The sequence below is a fragment of the Anomaloglossus baeobatrachus genome, chromosome 6 (assembly GCF_048569485.1).
Source record: "Anomaloglossus baeobatrachus isolate aAnoBae1 chromosome 6, aAnoBae1.hap1, whole genome shotgun sequence".
NCBI lineage: Eukaryota > Metazoa > Chordata > Amphibia > Anura > Aromobatidae > Anomaloglossus > Anomaloglossus baeobatrachus.
In genome coordinates this window covers 432,809,738-432,830,218 of record NC_134358.1, presented here as the reverse complement: position 1 = coordinate 432,830,218, position 20,481 = coordinate 432,809,738, and the positions used below count along the sequence as shown (strand labels likewise).

The window sequence follows — 20,481 nt, the reverse complement described above, 5'->3', positions numbered from 1 at the left end:
TACTATTTCTTCACAGTTGAGTGGCACAATTCTTGACAGTTAACAGGCAAATTAGCAGGTCAATATGGAAGCACTCAAGGACCTTACAAATTGATACCAAAACACATCTTGACCAATCAGCTTCTTTTACTCCTCCATCATATTTATTGCTCTCCAGCCTCACAATGCATCTGCCATTTTTACCCCCTTACTTCACTTAAGCTGATACTGTTTCCTCTTGCTCTCACCAGCCAACTGAGAAATTAACCATTATCACTATCTGCAACCATGACAGACCATGATCATACCAGGCAATGCTACATCCTACTAGTCTACTAACCTGATCTAATGATGTACAAAACACCATAATACAAATACACAGTGACTGAGGCAGTGTGGTAAAAACAATTAGGCAAGTCTTGAAGAGGGGAGTATTAGTTTTTGTATTTAACCCGTTCCTTGCTCTTGATTATATGTTGATAAATCCTGAAGAACTCATGTAAATTATACGGCCACGTGCACACGTTCAGAATTTTGTGAGGGTTTTTTTTTTAACCTCAGTATTTGGAAGACAAAACCAGGAGTGGAACAAACAGAGTAAAAGTATAATAGAAACACAGGCACCACTTCTGTATTTCTTACCCATTACTGGTTTTGGCTAGAAATACTGAGGTAAAAACTCAACAAATACTCAACATGTGCACATGGCCTAAAAGGAACTTGTCACATCCAGAAATGCTAGCTATAGGATTAACATGTAGTAAATAGCATCTCAATTGTAACTAAAACTTCTTAATTTTATTTTACTTTTTTAAGCGTAAACAAAAAATGGTCAGCTCAGTACTTGTGTATCACTAAGGGTTCATTCAGACAATCGATTTTTCTCATACGAGAGCTACCCGTGCTTTTCACTGATAACACTTGTACATGTGATAGTCTATGGGTCCATTCACATGTCCATGATTTCTCGTGGACCGAGCGCTCCTTGGAAAATTGTGGAGACGTCTAATTTTGATCTGAGGATCAGATGAAAATGCAAGTCTATGGGCCTGTGAAAAAAATCAGACAAATAAACTAGGGAAAAGTAGAGGATTGGAACCCACTTGCTTACAGATTTTCAACAGGAATTAAAACAAATTCTCTAATATAGTGATCTGCAACTTTCCATGTTGGACAAAATAATCTAAACTTTTTTTTTAATTTACCTTTAAATGTAATGGGTTACTGGGGCAGCAACTACAGGGAGAAAGTGAAGGCATATTATCCCTGCAGCCTCTCTCTTCGAGTTATCAGGGCTGTTATGGTAGCGGTCACAGTGTCCATGGCTCTAATCACTCCTTGAAACTTTGTTTGACAGCCTGCTCTACACACACACACACACACACACACACACACACACACACTGCAGAGAAGGCTGTCAATCAAAGTGCCAGGGAGCGATTTAAAGTGCGCCCAAAATATAGTGACTGCAACTGTTGCATGCACTGCACGTATGACTGGAAGTAAGTGGCTGCATGGAGAATAAAACTTAATTTTCTCCCTGTTGTCCATTTCTCCAATAAGCCAGCTACTCAGGATTTAAATTCTCTTTACCTACAGATTAACTCTATATCTACAGATTAATAACGTTTCTGGATGTGACAGGATTCTTTTATTGCTAAAATGATAATATTTAAAAAATTAATCTAACAAAATACATTACTTACTGTAAACTGTATTTGACATCCACCCATGATATAGTCTAAGAATGAATGCATTTTATGGATCTGCAAGACAAAAAGAGATTAGGTTTTAACAGAATGCATTACCATGTAAATATGATCTATACAAGAGCATATATGCAAGGCTATAAAAGGGTTTATCTAGTTTGAAGAACTTTCCAGGTGTATGATTTTCTGAGACAAATGATGCAGCTTTTTGTAATGTATTGGAGCTTTTTGCCCTGTAATGCTGATGCAGGAAAATATAGTATACCATATTATTACAGTTCATTGAAGTCAATGCCCTTTATGACCACATCTATTCTGTGTGCATCTTGCTAAATAGGATATAGCAAAAAGCTTCTGCTTACTTGGCATTGCCAACATATTACATTCTGTACTACCATAGTCATCCCCTTTACTATATTCCAGGAACTTCTAAGTACAAAATCCATAAATGAACAGACACCCTGAGTTGTAGACATATTGACAAATATTTATAAGAAAGCTTAGGTGTCCCACCATTGCTCTATACTGAGATATCTATCTATCTATCTATCTATCTTATATCATTTTAATCACTTAACTCTAGGGCGATTTTCGTTTTTTTCCTCCCTTTATTGCAAGAGATATGCAGATTTGGTGCTGACATTTTATACACAATATTCCTGCGTCAAATCTGCAAATCCTGGCAAATAATGCAAATAATCATATCAAAACTGCATTGTGTTTTTGATGCATTTTTTGCCGGGAGAGGCAGATTTGGTGCAGAAATATAGTGTATAAATTTCAGCACCAAATCTGCATGTTTTGGAAAAAATTTGGTTTTCTGCCATGAGATGCAGGTCTGTAAGCCTGTGTTCACCTGAGGTGAAATCACTGAGTTCAATGAGGTCACCTGCAGTCAGTTTAACTGCGGTCACAGGTGGGATACCGTGAGAAACTCCAGCTGAGACTGAAGATAAACTGAGTGACGTCACTGCTCACAACTGTAGCTCAGTCAGTCTTTGCCTGAAGCCACAGCGTGCGGACATCTTCTGGCTTCAGTATGTATGTAGTAGAGTGGGGATTGTCATGGGACTTCATGTGGATTACATTGGAACTGGGTGTTTGAGGTTAATAAAGGGGTGAAAGAAGTTTTTTTTGTATTTTATTTCAAATAAAGAGTTTTTTCGTGTTTGTGTTTTTTCTTTTCACTTTCAGATTAGTAATGGGGGGGTCTTAAAGTCGCCTCCCATTACCAATTTAGGACTTGGTGGCGGCTGCAGGCTGCTATTTTTAGGCTAGGGGGGGCCAATAACCATGGGTCTCCTCAGTCTGAGAATACCAGCCCCCAGCTGTCTGCTTTATCATGGCTGGGTTTCAAAATTGGGGGAGCATGCAGGCCATTTTTTAAAATAATTAATTATTTATTTATTTATTTATAAAAAAAAAGCCACATTGGGTCCCTCTTATTTTAATACATAGCCAAGATAAGCACCCAGCTGGGGGCTGCAGCCCTTTAGCCATGTGCTGTATCTGTGCTGGGTATCACAATATGGGGTTGTGCCGCCCCCGTGCCAGTAGCCTGCTGCTGCTCGGGTCCGGACCTTCCGGTGGGTGGCTCAAGGGTCTCTGGACCCGGGGGGTCCCGCGGACACTCCGAATGAAAAGGGTGGGGGATGGAGGATGTAGGACCTATATGTACGGGCTGAGCCATATTAAGTTCGTGACGCCACCCACGGTGTGTGGTGAGGTTGGACACCATCGCTGCAGTTACAGGGCACCCGGAGGAGATGTTATGCAGCAAGTTGTTAACCCCTCCGTGGGCAGGGATGGTGGCCCCGGGACGCATTGGAGTTTGGTGCAGGGAGATGGATGACCGCAGGGTGCTGGTATACTCACTACTAAGGAAACACACGAGTCTCTGGTAACCTAAGGTGATGGTGGTCGGTGCCCACAGCCGGCTGCGTTCTGGTTTACCCACCCGGCTGGTGGTCTCTGTCTTTCTTCTGCACCTTTTTAGAACGGTGGACTGCCTGTGCTTGCAACTTCAGGAGTCCACTCCTGGCTGGATGTGGCCTAAGGAGCCCTTGCCCACAGACGCTGGCCTGTGGGATCTCTGAGCCTTGGCGGTGACCTTTTATCCCCCTCGGTGGGCTGTTGTCTTCTAATAGGAACTTTGGGTGAGACAGGATCTCTAGTCCTGGCCTCAATCAGTTAATTAATCAGTTCCAGTTGCTTCTGGTCCCGGCTTCAGGGTCCGAGTACCCCCCTGTGTGCTCCGGTTTCCGAGTCAGTTCCCCGGGTCGGTACCGGCGGGCTACAACCCTGTCCTGGTCCACTTCGGTTCCACCGAGCCGTCTTCCCAGCTCCTGCAGACGGAGACAGTCGTCTGCCTCCTAGCCAATGGCACCAGGGCTCTTACCCTGGCGCTGTTCAATTTGGGGGTATTTGTCTCTGCTGGAGCTGGGCACAGCTCCAGCCCACACTCCTCTCCCACTTGAACTCTAACACTCGACTAGACTGTTTACTTTCCCGCCCCGGGCTGTTTAGACCTCTCGGTGGGCGTCTTCCAACCGCCTGGTTCCCCCCCTGGTGTTTCCATCTAGCCCTGAGGGGGGTGACTAGGGTTTAAAGGTCGGCTGCTGTTACCTGTGAGGGAAGATGTTGTGCAGGGGCCTATTTGTGACTACCTGGCCTGGCCAGAGCGTCACAGGGGGACAATACATCGATTTTTTTTTTATTTTAACACCACTATAGGTACGCAGACAGTGTGTGTAATTACAAGTAGTCAGCCATGCTGTTACACAGGGTAGGAGTGCGGTCTGATTGCAACCAATCACGTGACTAAGACCGAGTGATTCGGTCGAAACGCGTCGCAAGACATATTTTTCCCCTGTTTAGGGGCTGTCTGTTATCCACTTTGTATATACTAAGTACACATGGAATAAAAGCACATAGAAATGTTACTCGGAGAATGCCTTCTTCCTGTGTTGGACACCATCCCGAACTGTTTTTTGTTTGTTTTTTGTATATTTGGTTGGACACGCCAATCCTGAATATCTGCGGGTTCGCCCATCACCAATCGCCCATCACTGTAGTAATTATCTCTGAATTTTAAATTCATAGTTACATAGTTACATAGTTACTTAGGTTGAAAAAAGACCTAGGTCCATCTAGTTCAACCTTCCTCCACCAGTTCTACATTTAGTGACTAAGTCATTTATAACCAACAATGTTTTGTGTACTGAGGAAATCATCCAGCCCTTTTTTAAAAGCTGTTATAGTATCTGCCATTACTACCTCTTGTGGTAGTGTATTCCACAGTCTGACCGCTCTAACTGTAAAGAACCCTTTCCTATTTAGGTGTCGGAATCGCTTTTCTTCCACTCGCAGTGAGTGCCCCCTGGTCCTTAGTACTGTCTTTGGAAGAAATAAGTCATGTGCCAGTCCTTTATATTGACCACACATGTATTTATACATATAAATGAGATCTCCTCTGAGACGTCTTTTTTCTAAGCTAAACATATCTAACTTTTTCAACCTGTCATCATATGGGAGGCCTTCCATTCCTTGTAATAGTCTAGTTGCCCGCCTTTGAACTGACTCTAACTTCTGAATGTCCTTTTTAAAATGTGGAGCCCAAAACTGGATCCCGTATTCCAGATGTGGCCTTACAAGTGATTTATAGAGGGGTAACAATACGTTGGGATCACGGGATCTAATCTCTCTTTTTATACACCATAAAATCTTGTTTGCTTTAGCAGCTGCTGCTTGACATTGAGTGCTGCTGCTCAGCTTATTTGTAATGAGAATACCCAAGTCCTTCTCCTGTTCTGTAGTCCCGAGTTTACTTCCATTTAATGTATACGCAGCTATAGGATTACTCCGTCCTAGGTGCATTACTTTACATTTATCAACATTAAATCTCATTTGCCAAGTATCTGCCCATTCTGACATCTTATCCAGATCTTTTTGTAATATTGTACTATCCAGGTCAGTTTTTAATATCCTACATAGTTTGGTGTCATCGGCAAAGACTGACACTGTACTATCAATCCCATCCACAAGGTCATTAATAAAGAGAGTAAAAAGAATCGGTCCAAGCACAGATCCCTGCGGCACCCCACTGCTGACTATAGCCCATTTAGAGAATGTACCATTTATGACTACTCTTTGTTTCCTATCTTTTAGCCAATTCCTTACCCAGTTGCATATTGTGTCCCCTAGTCCTTGCTTCTGGAGCTTTAGTATAAGGCTATTATGTGGTACAGTATCAAATGCCTTTGCAAAGTCCAAATAAATCACATCAGCTGCATTACCAAAATCCAGGTTTGAACTTACCCCCTCATAGAACCCCAACAGGTTGGTTAGACACGACTTATCTTTCATGAATCCATGCTGTTTGTCAGTTATCATATTATTTTCTGCAATATATTTTTGCATGTCATCCCTTAAAATGCCCTCAAAAACTTTGCATACTACTGATGTCAGGCTTACTGGACGGTAGTTGCCTGGATCTACCCTCTTACCTTTCTTAAATATCGGTACCACATCAGCAATCCTCCAATCCTGAGGCACCAACCCTGTTACAAGTGAGTCTAAAAAGATGAGATACAGCGGTCTGTCGATTACGGAGCTCAATTCCCTCAACATTCGTGGATGAATGCCATCTGGCCCTGGGGATTTGTCAATGTTTAATTTACTCAGACGTAGGCGTACTTCATCTTGTGTTAATTTAATTATATCGGGTGGTGGACTTTGATTTTTCACTTGTTGAATGATCCCTGGTACAGTCAGTTCCTTGGTGAATACAGATGAGAAGTGCCTATTTAATATCTCAGTCTTTTGTTTGTCCTCTATAACTAACTTGTTATTATATTTTAAGGGGCCGATACTATCCTTTGTTTTCCTTTTGGCATTAATGTATTTATAAAAGATTTTGGGATTTATTTTAATGTCATTGGCGATTTTTGTTTCAGTAGCTAATTTTGCTTGTTTGATTTCTTTTTTACATTTCCTATTGATATCTTTATACTCCTGCAATGCTAATTCTGTATTCTCAGCCTTTAAGATTTTAAATGCCCTTTGTTTTTGTTTTATTATACTTTGTACAGTCTTATTTATCCATAGTGGTTTCTTTTTATTCCTGGACATTTTATTACCAGAGGGTATACGTTTTTTACAGGACTCTAGTAGTATATCCTTAAACTTACCCCATTTATGTTTGGTATCCCCAGTTATCATGACTTTGTCCCAATCTACACATTTAAGCTCTTCCCTTAATTTGTTGAAATCAGCTTTCCTAAAATTCCAGGTTTTAGCATTCCCCCTTTGAAATGTTTTATTGAATATTATGTTGAAGCTTACCATATTATGATCGCTGGTGCCCAAGTGCTCCCGGACCTGTAGATCTGAAATTGTATCCGGTCTATTTGACAGGACCAGATCTAGCAAATTATCTCCCCTGGTCGGTTCACCTACCATCTGAGAGAGGAAATGATCTTGAATGGTAGATAAGAACTTACAGCTTTTAGCAGAACCAGAAGATTCTATGTCCCACTGAATGTCTGGATAGTTGAAATCCCCCCGATTATTATTATTAGCTGCCTTTTCAATTTGTTCCAGCATTTCACCCTCTATTTGTTCAGGTATGTTAGGAGGCTTATAGCAAACTCCAATTAGCATTTTTCCATTATTCCCCTTCCCATGTACATTTACCCATACTGACTCTACATTGTTGCTGTTCCCCTCAATGTCATCATACAACACAGGTTTTAGGTTAGATTTAATAAATATACACACCCCACCACCTTTTTGGCCTTTCCTGTCCTTCCTGAATGTAGTATAACCCTCTACGTTTGTCACCCAGTCATGGCTTTCATCCAGCCAGGTTTCCGTAATGCCCACCACATCATAATCCATGGTTGACATAAGAGTCTCCAATTCATTCATTTTGTTTGCAAGACTTCTTGCATTTGCCAGTAGACATTTAATCCTATTAACACCTTTATTACTCCTAGCCTCCCTAAGTTCCTTGTATGTCCCATCCCCCCCTAATCCTTCATTGACCCCTACTGTCTCCCTGTCTCTATCTGCTCTATCTCTCCCCTTATTTGCTCCACTACCCTCCCTCCCCCCCGATCCTAGTTTAAAAGCTCCTCCATCCGTCTAACCATTTTTTCCCCCAGCACAGCTGCACCTTCCCCATTGAGGTGCAGCCCGTCCCTACCGTAGAACCTGTAGCCGACTGAGAAGTCGGCCCAGTTCTCCATGAACCTGAACCCTTCCTTCCTGCACCAATTTCTAAGCCACATATTTATCTCCCTAAGCTCCCGCTGTCTTTCTAGTGACGCTCGTGGCACTGGTAGTATTTCTGAAAACACCACCTTGGAGGTCCTGGACTTCAGCTTCTCTCCTAGTTCCCTGTAATCATTTTTAAGGACCTTCCACCTGCCTCTAACTTTGTCATTAGTACCAATGTGCACCATGACCACTGGGTTTTCCCCAGCCCCACCCAGCAATCTGTCTATCCGATCCACTACATGCCGTATTCTTATACAGTGACATCACTATATACCTTATTACTGTAATATGGCATCACATTCTGCATTATTCCTGTACTGTGACAGCACTGTTATGCATCATCCTTGCGTATTACGGAAACAAAACAGTTTCCGCTAAAGGTGGTCAGAGTGGTAGACTGGACCATTTTCCAATTTTGCAAGGGAGCTTCATGGTTTACCCGATAGGACAGATGGACAATCTGTCCAGCCTTCATTCACAAATGACACTTTCCCGATGGACTGCAGCACTCAGCTGCATAGTGGGCCACCAGCCCACAAATTATAGCTGCCAGTCCTTTCATGTTACTTTTTTTTATCAGTGTGCACATGTGCGTCCATGTGCACATACACATCAATCAGTACATCACTTTCGAGTACCCACTGCTGGACTAATTGCCAGTGTCAAGGGAACGTTCTTTATTGGCTGAGTTAGCGCCCACTGTTCTCTCGCTCCAACTTTATTTCAAACAGTGTTCCACCTACAGGTTCTGGATTAAGTTACTAAGATTTTGCAGCCTCAATCAGATTTTCCTTGAAGATCGCCTTGTATTTAGCTGTATACATCTTCCTATCAACTCTGACCTGCTTTCCTGTCTCTGCTGAGAAAAAGCATCCAACTATGCTGCTACCACGTTTCATGGTGGTGATGGTGTTTTCAGGGTGATGTGCAATGTGTGGTATTTAGCCCAAAAAGTTCTACTTTTGGTCTCATCTGACTTGAGCACCCTATTCCACATGCTAGCTGTGTCCTGTACATGGCTTTTTGCAAACTGTAAACAAGGCTTTTTATGGCTTCCTTTCAAAACTTGCTCTTTTTGTGCAACTCCTTCATAAAGGCCAGATTTGTATAGTATATGACTAATAGTATTATTTTGAACAGATTCCCTGCACTGTGGATCTATGCAGCTCCTCCCTAGTGATCATGGGCCTCTTAGCTGCTTTTCTAATTAGTGCTCTATAATGAATTGTCTTTTTGCTTGGGATGTCAGTTTACGTGGATGGCCATTTTTTTGCAGTTGTGCATTACTCCTTCCATTTTTGAATTATGGACTAAACAGTGCTCTGTGAGATGTTCAGAGCTAGGTCTATTTTTTTTATAACCTAACCCTGCTTTCCTCCTTTTCACAATTTTATCCTTGACCTGTCTTGAGTCTTACTTGGATTTCATGATGCTGTTATTTTATATCTAATATTCTCAAACAAACCTCTGAAAACAACTGCTGTTATACTGGGAATAACTTACACACAGGTGGACTCAAGTTACGAACTAAGTGACTTCTGGAGGCAATTAGTCAAGCAGGATTTTATTTACTGGTATCAGACTACAGGCGACGGAATGCAAATTCATGCCACAATTTTCAAATTTATATTTTTAAAATATTTAGAAAACATATATCCTTTCCTTTACAGTTGACAAATATTTGCTACTTAGTGTTCCAATATATACATTTAAATTCCAATAAAATACATTTAATTTATCGGAGAAACATGAAAAAATATGTCAAAGTTCACCAGGTGTGAATACTTTTGCCAGACACTTACCCTGCTCCTGAACAGCCCGGATCTAATACCCCCCCTCTCTCTATCACCCCTAGGGGAGGGCCAGGACAGGAGTGGTAGAACCCACAGATAAGGAAAAACAGGGGAAATTAAAACTTGATCACACAGCATGTTCACACAGAGGTATTAGACCACAAGTGATATGGAGGAAAAGAAGAGCAGGGAGGAAACAGTGAGATGACGAGAGAACTCCACAACAGAACCATGCACAAAGCAATACAATCACCAGCAGGACTGGGATGCAACAGCACATGGACTGGTGTAGCTCAAGCTATAGTCGGCATGGGAAGACAGGCTCCTCCTTCTTAAAAAGGCAGGGAGTGACACAACATGTGATCTAAGAGGTAAAAAGCAGGCGAGCAAAAACTAACTCCTGCAAGCCCAATCATTAATGGTAAAATAACTTGTTGATGCCAAAGCCTGTCTGTGTAACTCAGAAGCGCCAAAAAAGGCACAGTGTGGTGTGTCAGACTGCAGTGTGAACAGCATCAGATGTCGTCATGGCACTCGGCAAGTTTAGAGCTAAACACTGTGTGACAGTAAGTTAACTCCCATCCTTTGGATAAAGCAGGGGTTCCCATCCTATAGCTCTGGAGCCAGATGTGACTTGCAGGACCATGATGTGTATCTCATGGTTGTCTGCACCTTTGTACCATGGCACCAAGTCTAGAAAACACCTATGAAGAGCTAGTCTCCAGATTGCGACTCCAAAGTAGCCTAGTCACAGCCTAATCACATAAAACTAGATCTGATAGCACACACCATGGCCATGGGGGTGGAGAGTAGAGATGACCGATCCTGCCAAGCATTGGATCGGTTCAGGATCACCGATCCCGCCTGAGATCATCGATCGGATTGTCAATCCTAGCCGATCCGATTGTCAATCCTAACTAATCCGATCGTCAATATTAGCCGAACCCATTAAATTTAATGGGATGCAAAAGTGATGTGCTGTAAAATGATGTAGGGGGACTGTAAAAGAAAGAAAGAAAAAATAAAAAAGGGTTAAAGCAGTACATACTTACAGAGTCTCCCCACAGCTGCAGTGCTACTTCTGGGACCGATAATTATCCCTCATTTATATTCACTTCTTTCCCCTTCAACCGGCATCTCTAGTTGCTGTTGAACCACACCCCCACGCTTTGAGACAGCATGTGTGAGTGGTTGGAATCATAAATGCGGTCTGTGTCCTTTATACGCGTGATAAATAAATAAATAGTAAAAAAAAATGTCGTAAGGTCAGCCCTGTATCGATACCAGAACAGATAAAGAAATCAGAGTATATTGTATCAAAAACATTTTTTTTAATAATATTCTTAAAACTATTTTTATAAAAACACTTTTTTATTTCAAATTGCTAAAATCATCACAAGGTCAAGAAAAAACATCACCAGAAAAAACATATAAAAACATAAACAGAGGGGATCTCTGATCCAAAGGATTATTGGTGAAAAAGGCAGGGGATCATTTCATATCAAAAAATCTATATCATAAAAATATCACCCCTGTCCCTTCACCAACATCCATAGTACAGCACTAATACATATATTAATTGATAAATAATAAATATACAGATATATAAATATTATATCGATATATCAATAAATATACATATAATAGCTCCAGTGTAAATAGCCAATGTTCAAAAGGAAGGTTTTTACTCCTATAGACAAGAGCGGAATAAACGAGGAATCTCCTCTATATAAATATAACTTCTCCTTTAAGAATGATATTTCCTATGTCCATAGGTTTAATAAGGGGCAATGAGTTATAGTTTATTTAATAGCTTGCCCACTCAAGCTGTTTATAAATGCCCACTCCTCCCAAATAGAATGAATTACTCCCTTAACAACAGGGGCTAATAATAAGTGTAACAGACATCAATTTGCCATACTTGCCTAATATAAGGTCAGAGACACCCTCAAAAGCTCAAAAAAAAAAAAAATAATATATTAAGGTAATTCCACGCTGCGGCATATCACGAAGTCAACACAGATGTGTTGACTTCGTGATATGCACAAATTGACCTTGTGATGATTTTAGCAATTTGAAATAAAAAAGTGTTTTTATAAAAATATTTTGAAGAATATTATTAAAAAAATTTTGTTTGATACAATATACTCTGATTTCTGTCTCTTTGTCCTTATCTAATTATTTGAGTTAAAGTATCTCTAAAAACTATGGTGGAGAAATTATAGGAATCTGCTATCATGTTCAGAACAGATAAAGCCACGGTACTAGGCTGCAGCTCCTAGCCATGCACTTATGGCTGTGTATCAAAATAAGAGGCGGATTTTTTTTTTCAAATTAATTACATAGATAATAAAAAAAAACAGCGTGCAGTCCCCCATAATTTTGATACTTGGCCAAGAAAAAGCCCAACAGCTGGAGGCTGGCATTCTCAGGCTGGGAAAAACCAGTGTGATTGGCCCCCCTAGTCTAGAAATAGCAACCTGCAGCCACCCAGGATTTTTGCATCCATTAGATGCGACAATCTCAGCGCTTTATCCGTCTCCTCCTGATTGCCCTGGTCGGTGGCAGTTGGGTTAATAAGGGGTTTATGACAGCTGTCAGCTGCTACTAAGCCCAGGACTAGTGATGTTTAGGAGTCCACCACAAATCCTATAATTAAAGATAATAAACACAAACATACAGAAAAATCCTTTTATTTAAAAAAAAAAACAAAAAACCCACCCACTTTCACCAATTCATTAACTGCCAAACACACAGTTATGACGTAATCTACACTACGAGGTCCCACGACGATTCCAGCTCTGCCACATATGAAAGCACAGCACATGGCCGCAGCGCATTACCACTTCAGGCAGAAAATGAGTAACAGCGATCAGCGGTGCTGTAATTCAGGTTAGTTGTGGGCAGCTGAAGGTTCTCACGGCCCTCCACCTGTGACTGCAGGTAATCTGACCTCAGGGGACCTCAATGAACTCAGTGACCTCACCTCAGAAGGTCCCTTGAGGTCAGGTTACCTCCGGTCACAGGTGGAGATCTGTGGGAACCTCCAGCTCTTACCGCAACTAACCTGTGTGACATCACTGCTGATCACTGAGGCTCAGTCTCTGCCTGAAGCTCAGTGGGCGGTCATGTTCTATGGCCTCATGCTATCAGTTCATATTTAGCAGAGCTGGAATCGTAGTGGGACCTCGTGTGGATTATGTCAGACCTGCAGGGTCTTTTAGGGGTTAATAAAGTGGTGAAAGAGGGTGTGTGGGTTTTTTTATATATATTTTATTTCAAATAATGGATTTTTTTGTGTTTCTGTTTTTATTTCTTTTCACTTACAGATTAGTAATGGAGGGTGTCATAGACTCCTCCCATTACTGATTTAGGGCTTGGTGGCAGCTGTGGGCTGTGAATAACCCCTTATTACTGCAACTGTCATCACACCAGGGCAATCAGGTAGAGTAGGGTAAAGTTCCAGAACAGTCACATCTAATGGATGCAACAATTCTGGGTGGATGCAGGCTGCTATTTTTCAGCTGAGGGCCCCAATATGGAAGGGTCTCCCCAGCCTGAGAATACTAGCCCCCTGCTGGACTTTATCATGGCATGGGATCAAAATTCGGGTGGACTGTATGCTGTTTTTAAAATGTATTTAAATAATTTAAAAAAGGCGCTTGCTGTCCCTTTTATTTTGATACACAGCCAAGATAAGCACACGGCTGGGAACTGTAACCTGTAGCTGTGGCTTTATCTGTGCTGGTATCAATATATAGAGGAACCGCAAGGTATTTTTAAAATTAATTTTACACGAGCAGTATAACGCTGTCAGAGTGAGTGAGGGCACAGTCTGACTGCAGCTAATCTGACGCCGGTGGCCAGGAAAAGCAGTGAATATGAATGAGCAATAATTATTGGGTCCGGAAGTACCACTGCAGCCACGTGGAACCTCTGTAAGTATGTACTTCTTTAACCCTTTTTCTTCCTTTTTATTTACTTATTTTTTTACAATGGTCAATCACAGCCATGGCCAAGACTTGACATGGATGTGTCGGGCAGGGAATGGATTGTTTTTGCCATCCAAACAGTTACCGATCCTTGGCAAGATCGATGGCTTTTGCTGTAAATGTTTGGATGTTTGATCCTGATCCGATCCGGCCAAACATCGTACAATTTTAACATTTTCCAATCTTTGCCGATCAGAATCGCTCATCTCTAGTGGAGAGATAAATATGGTAAATAACTGGAAGTAAGGTGGAAATATCTGAATGCAAGTATACTGCCTATAACGCAGGGAAACACAGTCTCGGTGTAACCCTGTGTCACTGTCTCTCTGCTCCAGCAGTGATGCGCTGTCACTCACCACTGCAGCCGGCTCCTTCTACACTGCCCGGTGTCCCTGCTCGCTCCTCCACGTGAGTGTCTCCTCCTTCCCACTTCTGAAGTCTGTGCGCGCATCACAGAACCTCCTGTGCTCCCACTCAAAGGTAGTGCACGCGTGCCACTGCTCCTCTTTTAAAGGGAAAAAAGCAACAAATAGAGGAATATAATTTCCTCCAAAAAATCAGGAATTACAGCAACAAAAGGGCAGCGGTTTTAATCTGTCCAGGCCAAAGGATCTAATGCACTGACAGGATGCAGCAAAGTCCCCCCAATAAAGATAGAGGGTCTCCGTTCCTGGGTAGTGAACTTATATAGAGCTGGGCAGCCCACCTAGTCTAAGGGGTGCTTTACACGCTGTGACATCACTAGCATTTGCTAGCGATGTCGAGTGCGATTGTACCCGCCCCAGTCGCACGGCCGATATGTGGTGATCGCTGCCGTGCTCGATGACTAGGTCGCAACCCAGGCCTGCCAGTACTGATCAGTGCGCCTTACAACATGCAAGCCATTCATAAATCGTTAAATAATAAATATAATAATAGTAGTAATTGTAAAAGAAATATGATAGACACTGAAAGGCGAGTTGCCTTTAACATTTTACAGTTTTGGCGGCCATATTCTTTGACATCACATTTGGACCCTTTGTGGTAACCCTATCTTGGTAAACTTTTAGTATGTTTTTCCCTACATGTAATACTACAAAAAAACCCCCCAATAAAACGCTTTCTTGGAATTTGTTCAGGGTAAAAGATTTTTTTTCGTATTTTGACTGGATTATATGGCCAGTGTGAACTTGAGCTTACAAGTTGCATGTACACCAACGCATACTCCGGCTCATTTTTTTGTTTTCTTTTATAGTCTCCTGTGTCTGCCCTGCCTGGGGGTCAGCTGCCACAGTCCCAGCCTTTACCCCATGCACATACCAACACATACCAAGTGTCAAGCTCTCTGCAGTACCATCCCCAGCGGTGAGCTTGACACTTGGTATGATTTGAGTAGAGTTGAGCGCGGTTCGCGGTTCGAGGTTCTCCAGTTCGGGGCTCGAGTGATTTTGGGGGCTGTTCTAGATCGAACTAGAACTCGAGCTTTTTCCAAAAGCTCGATAGTTCTAGAAACGTTCGAGAACGGTTCTAGCAGCAAAAAAACAGCTAAATCCTAGCTTGGTTTCCGCTGTAATAGTGTAAGTCACTCTGTGAATCACACTATTATGACATTTCAGTGTATAGTGTGCGTGAACAGCGCCTTCAGATCACTGCTGTTTCTATAATGGCGATCGCCATTTTTTTTTTTTTTTTCCTTGTCTTCCTTCCCTAAGCGCGCACGTGTAGTGGGGCGGGCCAGCATGTCAGCCAATCCCAGACACACACACAGCTAAGTGGACTTTTAGCCAGAGAAGCAACGGCATGTGTGATAGGATGTCCATGTCACATGTCCCTGCATTATAAAACCGGACATTTTCCTCCAGGACGCCATTATCTCTTCTGCGTCTTTGGTGTCAGACATCACTGTCGCAGCTCCGTCCTCCTGAGTCCTATCGCCGATACAGCTGTATGCGCTCCATACACAGCGTTAGACAGCTTAGGGAGAGCACTTTCTATCAGTCCTTTTAAGGGCTCAAACCGGCAGGGTCAGAGAGCCATAGGTGACAGGTCCTGAAAACAGAGACAGCGTCTGTGTAGCCAAGGTCAGGGATTTCGTCGCTGCATTTCACCATTAGGAGGGAATAGAAAGGCAGGCTTCCATTCCTCTACCCAGAGCCCCACAATCCTGGCACTGTACCCTCCTGTCCTCTGCACACTCCAACTCATTATAACTAAGCCATTATGCTAGCAAACAGTCAGTGTACCTAGTGGCATCCTAAACGTGGCTATTGGACTTTGCTATAGTCCCACTAGTGCAAAGACATTTGCAGAGCACGTCTGCCTGCATTGCACACTCCAACTCTTTTTAACTAAGCCATTATACTAGCAAACAGTCAGTGTACCTAGTGGCATCCTAAACGTGGCTATTGGACTTTTGTCTAGTCACACTATTGTAAAGATATTTGCAGCACGTCTGCCTGCATTGCACACTCCAACTTTTTTTAACTAAGCCATTATACTAGCAAACAGTCAGTGTACCTAGTGGCATCCTAAACGTGGCTATTGGACTTTTGTCTATTCACACTATTGTAAAGATATTTGCAGCACGTCTGCCTGCATTGCACACTCCAACTTTTTTTAACTAAGCCATTATACTAGCAAACAGTCAGTGTACCTAGTGGCATCCTAAACGTGGCTATTGGACTTTTGTCTACTCAAACTAGTGGAAAGATATTTGCAGCATGTCTGCCTGCATTGCACACTCCAACTTTTTTAAACTAAGCCATTATACTAGCAAACAGTCAGTGTACTTAGTGGCATCCTAAACGTGGCTATTGTACTTTTGTCTACTCAAACTAGTGGAAAGATATTTGCAGCATTTCTGCCTGCATTGCACACTCCAACTTTTTTTAACTAAGCCATTATACTAGCAAACAGTCAGTGTACCTAGTGGCATCCTAAACGTGGCTATTGGACTTTTGTCTACTCAAACTAGTGGAAAGATATTTGCAGCATGTCTGCCTGCATTGCACACTCCAACTTTTTTTAACTAAGCCATTATACTAGCAAACAGTCAGTGTACCTAGTGGCATCCTAAACGTGGCTATTGGACTTTTGTCTATTCACACTATTGTAAAGATATTTGCAGCAAGTCTGCCTGCATTGCACACTCCAACTTTTTTTAACTAAGCCATTATACTAGCAAACAGTCAGTGTACCTAGTGGCATCCTAAACGTGGCTATTGTACTTTTGTCTACTCAAACTAGTGGAAAGATATTTGCAGCATGTCTGCCTGCATTGCACACTCCAACTTTTTTTAACTAAGCCATTATACTAGCAAACAGTCAGTGTACCTAGTGGCATCCTAAACATGGCTATTGGACTTTGCTATAGTCCCACTAGTGCAAAGACATTTGCAGAGCACGTCTGCCTGCATTGCACACTCCAACTTTTTTTAACTAAGCCATTATACTAGCAAACAGTCAGTGTACCTAGTGGCATCCTAAACGTGGCTATTGGACTTTTGTCTATTCACACTATTGTAAAGATATTTGCAGCACGTCTGCCTGCATTGCACACTCCAACTTTTTTTAACTAAGCCATTATACTAGCAAACAGTCAGTGTACCTAGTGGCATCCTAAACGTGGCTATTGGACTTTTGTCTATTCACACTATTGTAAAGATATTTGCAGCAAGTCTGCCTGCATTGCACACTCCAACTTTTTTTAACTAAGCCATTATACTAGCAAACAGTCAGTGTACCTAGTGGCATCCTAAACGTGGCTATTGGACTTTTGTCTATTCACACTATTGTAAAGATATTTGCGGCACGTCTGCCTGCATTGCACACTCCAACTTTTTTTAACTAAGCCATTATACTAGCAAACAGTCAGTGTACCTAGTGGCATCCTAAACGTGGCTATTGGACTTTTGTCTACTCAAACTAGTGGAAAGATATTTGCAGCATGTCTGCCTGCATTGCACACTCCAACTTTTTTTAACTAAGCCATTATACTAGCAAACAGTCAGTGTACATAGTGGCATCCTAAACGTGGCTATTGGACTTTTGTCTACTCAAACTAGTGGAAAGATATTTGCAGCATGTCTGCCTGCATTGCACACTCCAACTTTTTTTAACTAAGCCATTATACTAGCAAACAGTCAGTGTACCTAGTGGCATCCTAAACGTGGCTATTGGACTTTTGTCTATTCACACTATTGTAAAGATATTTGCAGCACGTCTGCCTGCATTGCACACTCCAACTTTTTTTAACTAAGCCATTATACTAGCAAACAGTCAGTGTACCTAGTGGCATCCTAAACATGGCTATTGGACTTTTGTCTATTCACACTATTGTAAAGATATTTGCAGCAAGTCTGCCTGCATTGCACACTCCAACTTTTTTTTAACTAAGCCATTATACTAGCAAACAGTCAGTGTACCTAGTGGCATCCTAAACGTGGCTATTGGACTTTTGTCTATTCACACTATTGTAAAGATATTTGCGGCACGTCTGCCTGCATTGCACACTCCAACTTTTTTTAACTAAGCCATTATACTAGCAAACAGTCAGTGTACCTAGTGGCATCCTAAACGTGGCTATTGTACTTTTGTCTACTCAAACTAGTGGAAAGATATTTGCAGCATGTCTGCCTGCATTGCACACTCCAACTTTTTTTAACTAAGCCATTATACTAGCAAACAGTCAGTGTACCTAGTGGCATCCTAAACGTGGCTATTGGACTTTTGTCTACTCAAACTAGTGGAAAGATATTTGCAGCATGTCTGCCTGCATTGTACACTCCAACTTTTTTTAACTAAGCCATTATACTAGCAAACAGTCAGTGTACCTAGTGGCATCCTAAACGTGGCTATTGGACTTTTGTCTACTCAAACTAGTGGAAAGATATTTGCAGCATGTCTGCCTGCATTGCACACTCCAACTTTTTTAAACTAAGCCATTATACTAGCAAACAGTCAGTGTACCTAGTGGCATCCTAAACGTGGCTATTGTACTTTTGTCTACTCAAACTAGTGGAAAGATATTTGCAGCATGTCTGCCTGCATTGCACACTCCAACTTTTTTTAACTAAGCCATTATACTAGCAAACAGTCAGTGTACCTAGTGGCATCCTAAACGTGGCTATTGGACTTTTGTCTACTCAAACTAGTGGAAAGATATTTGCAGCACGTCTGCCTGCATTGCACAGTCCAACTTTTTTTTAACTAAGCCATTATACTAGCAAACAGTCAGTGTACCTAGTGGCATCCTAAACGTGGCTATTGGACTTTTGTCTATTCACACTATTGTAAAGATATTTGCAGCACGTCTGCCTGCATTGCACACTCCAACTTTTTTTAACTAAGCCATTATACTAGCAAACAGTCAGTGTACCTAGTGGCATCCTAAACGTGGCTATTGGACTTTTGTCTATTCACACTATTGTAAAGATATTTGCAGCAAGTCTGCCTGCATTGCACACTCCAACTTTTTTTAACTAAGCCATTATACTAGCAAACAGTCAGTGTACCTAGTGGCATCCTAAACGTGGCTATTGGACTTTTGTCTATTCACACTATTGTAAAGATATTTGCAGCACGTCTGCCTGCATTGCACACTCCAACTTTTTTTAACTAAGCCATTATACTAGCAAACAGTCAGTGTACCTAGTGGCATCCTAAACGTGGCTATTGGACTTTTGTCTATTCACACTATTGTAAAGATATTTGCAGCAAGTCTGCCTGCATTGCACACTCCAACTTTTTTTAACTAAGCCATTATACTAGCAAACAGTCAGTGTACCTAGTGGCATCCTAAACGTGGCTATTGTACTTTTGTCTACTCAAACTAGTGGAAAGATATTTGCAGCATGTCTGCCTGCATTGCACACTCCAACTTTTTTTAACTAAGCCATTATACTAGCAAACAGTCAGTGTACCTAGTGGCATCCTAAACGTGGCTATTGGACTTTTGTCTACTCAAACTAGTGGAAAGATATTTGCAGCATGTCTGCCTGCACTGCACACTCCAACTTTTTTAAACTAAGCCATTATACTAGCAAACAGTCAGTGTACCTAGTGGCATCCTAAACGTGGCTATTGTACTTTTGTCTACTCAAACTAGTGGAAAGATATTTGCAGCATGTCTGCCTGCATTGCACACTCCAACTTTTTTTAACTAAGCCATTATACTAGCAAACAGTCAGTGTACCTAGTGGCATCCTAAACGTGGCTATTGGACTTTTGTCTATTCACACTATTGTAAAGATATTTGCAGCAAGTCTGCCTGCATTGCACACTCCAACTTTTTTTAACTAAGCCATTATACTAGCAAACAGTCAGTGTACCTAGTGGCATCCTAAACGTGGCTATTGTACTTTTGTCTACTCAAACTAGTGGAAAGATATTTGCAGCATGTCTGCCTGCATTGCACACTCCAACTTTTTTTAACTAAGCCATTATACTAGCAAACAGTCAGTGTACCTAGTGGCATCCTAAACGTGGCTATTGGACTTTTGTCTATTCACACTATTGTAAAGATATTTGCAGCAAGTCTGCCTGCATTGCACACTCCAACTTTTTTTAACTAAGCCATTATACTAGCAAACAGTCAGTGTACCTAGTGGCATCCTAAACGTGGCTATTGGACTTTTGTCTACTCAAACTAGTGGAAAGATATTTGCAGCATGTCTGCCTGCACTGCACACTCCAACTTTTTTAAACTAAGCCATTATACTAGCAAACAGTCAGTGTACCTAGTGGCATCCT

General features: G+C 41.8%; 1 protein-coding gene across 1 annotated transcript in view; it reads right to left on the bottom strand.

The window, feature by feature from the left end:
* Positions 1-20,481, bottom strand: part of CPNE4 (copine 4) — a 796,320-nt gene that overhangs the window by 97,209 nt on the left and 678,630 nt on the right. The window contains exon 10 of the mRNA XM_075315205.1: positions 1,686-1,745. Coding sequence (XP_075171320.1) covers positions 1,686-1,745 — 60 coding nt within the window. The remainder of the gene's footprint in view (positions 1-1,685; positions 1,746-20,481) is intronic.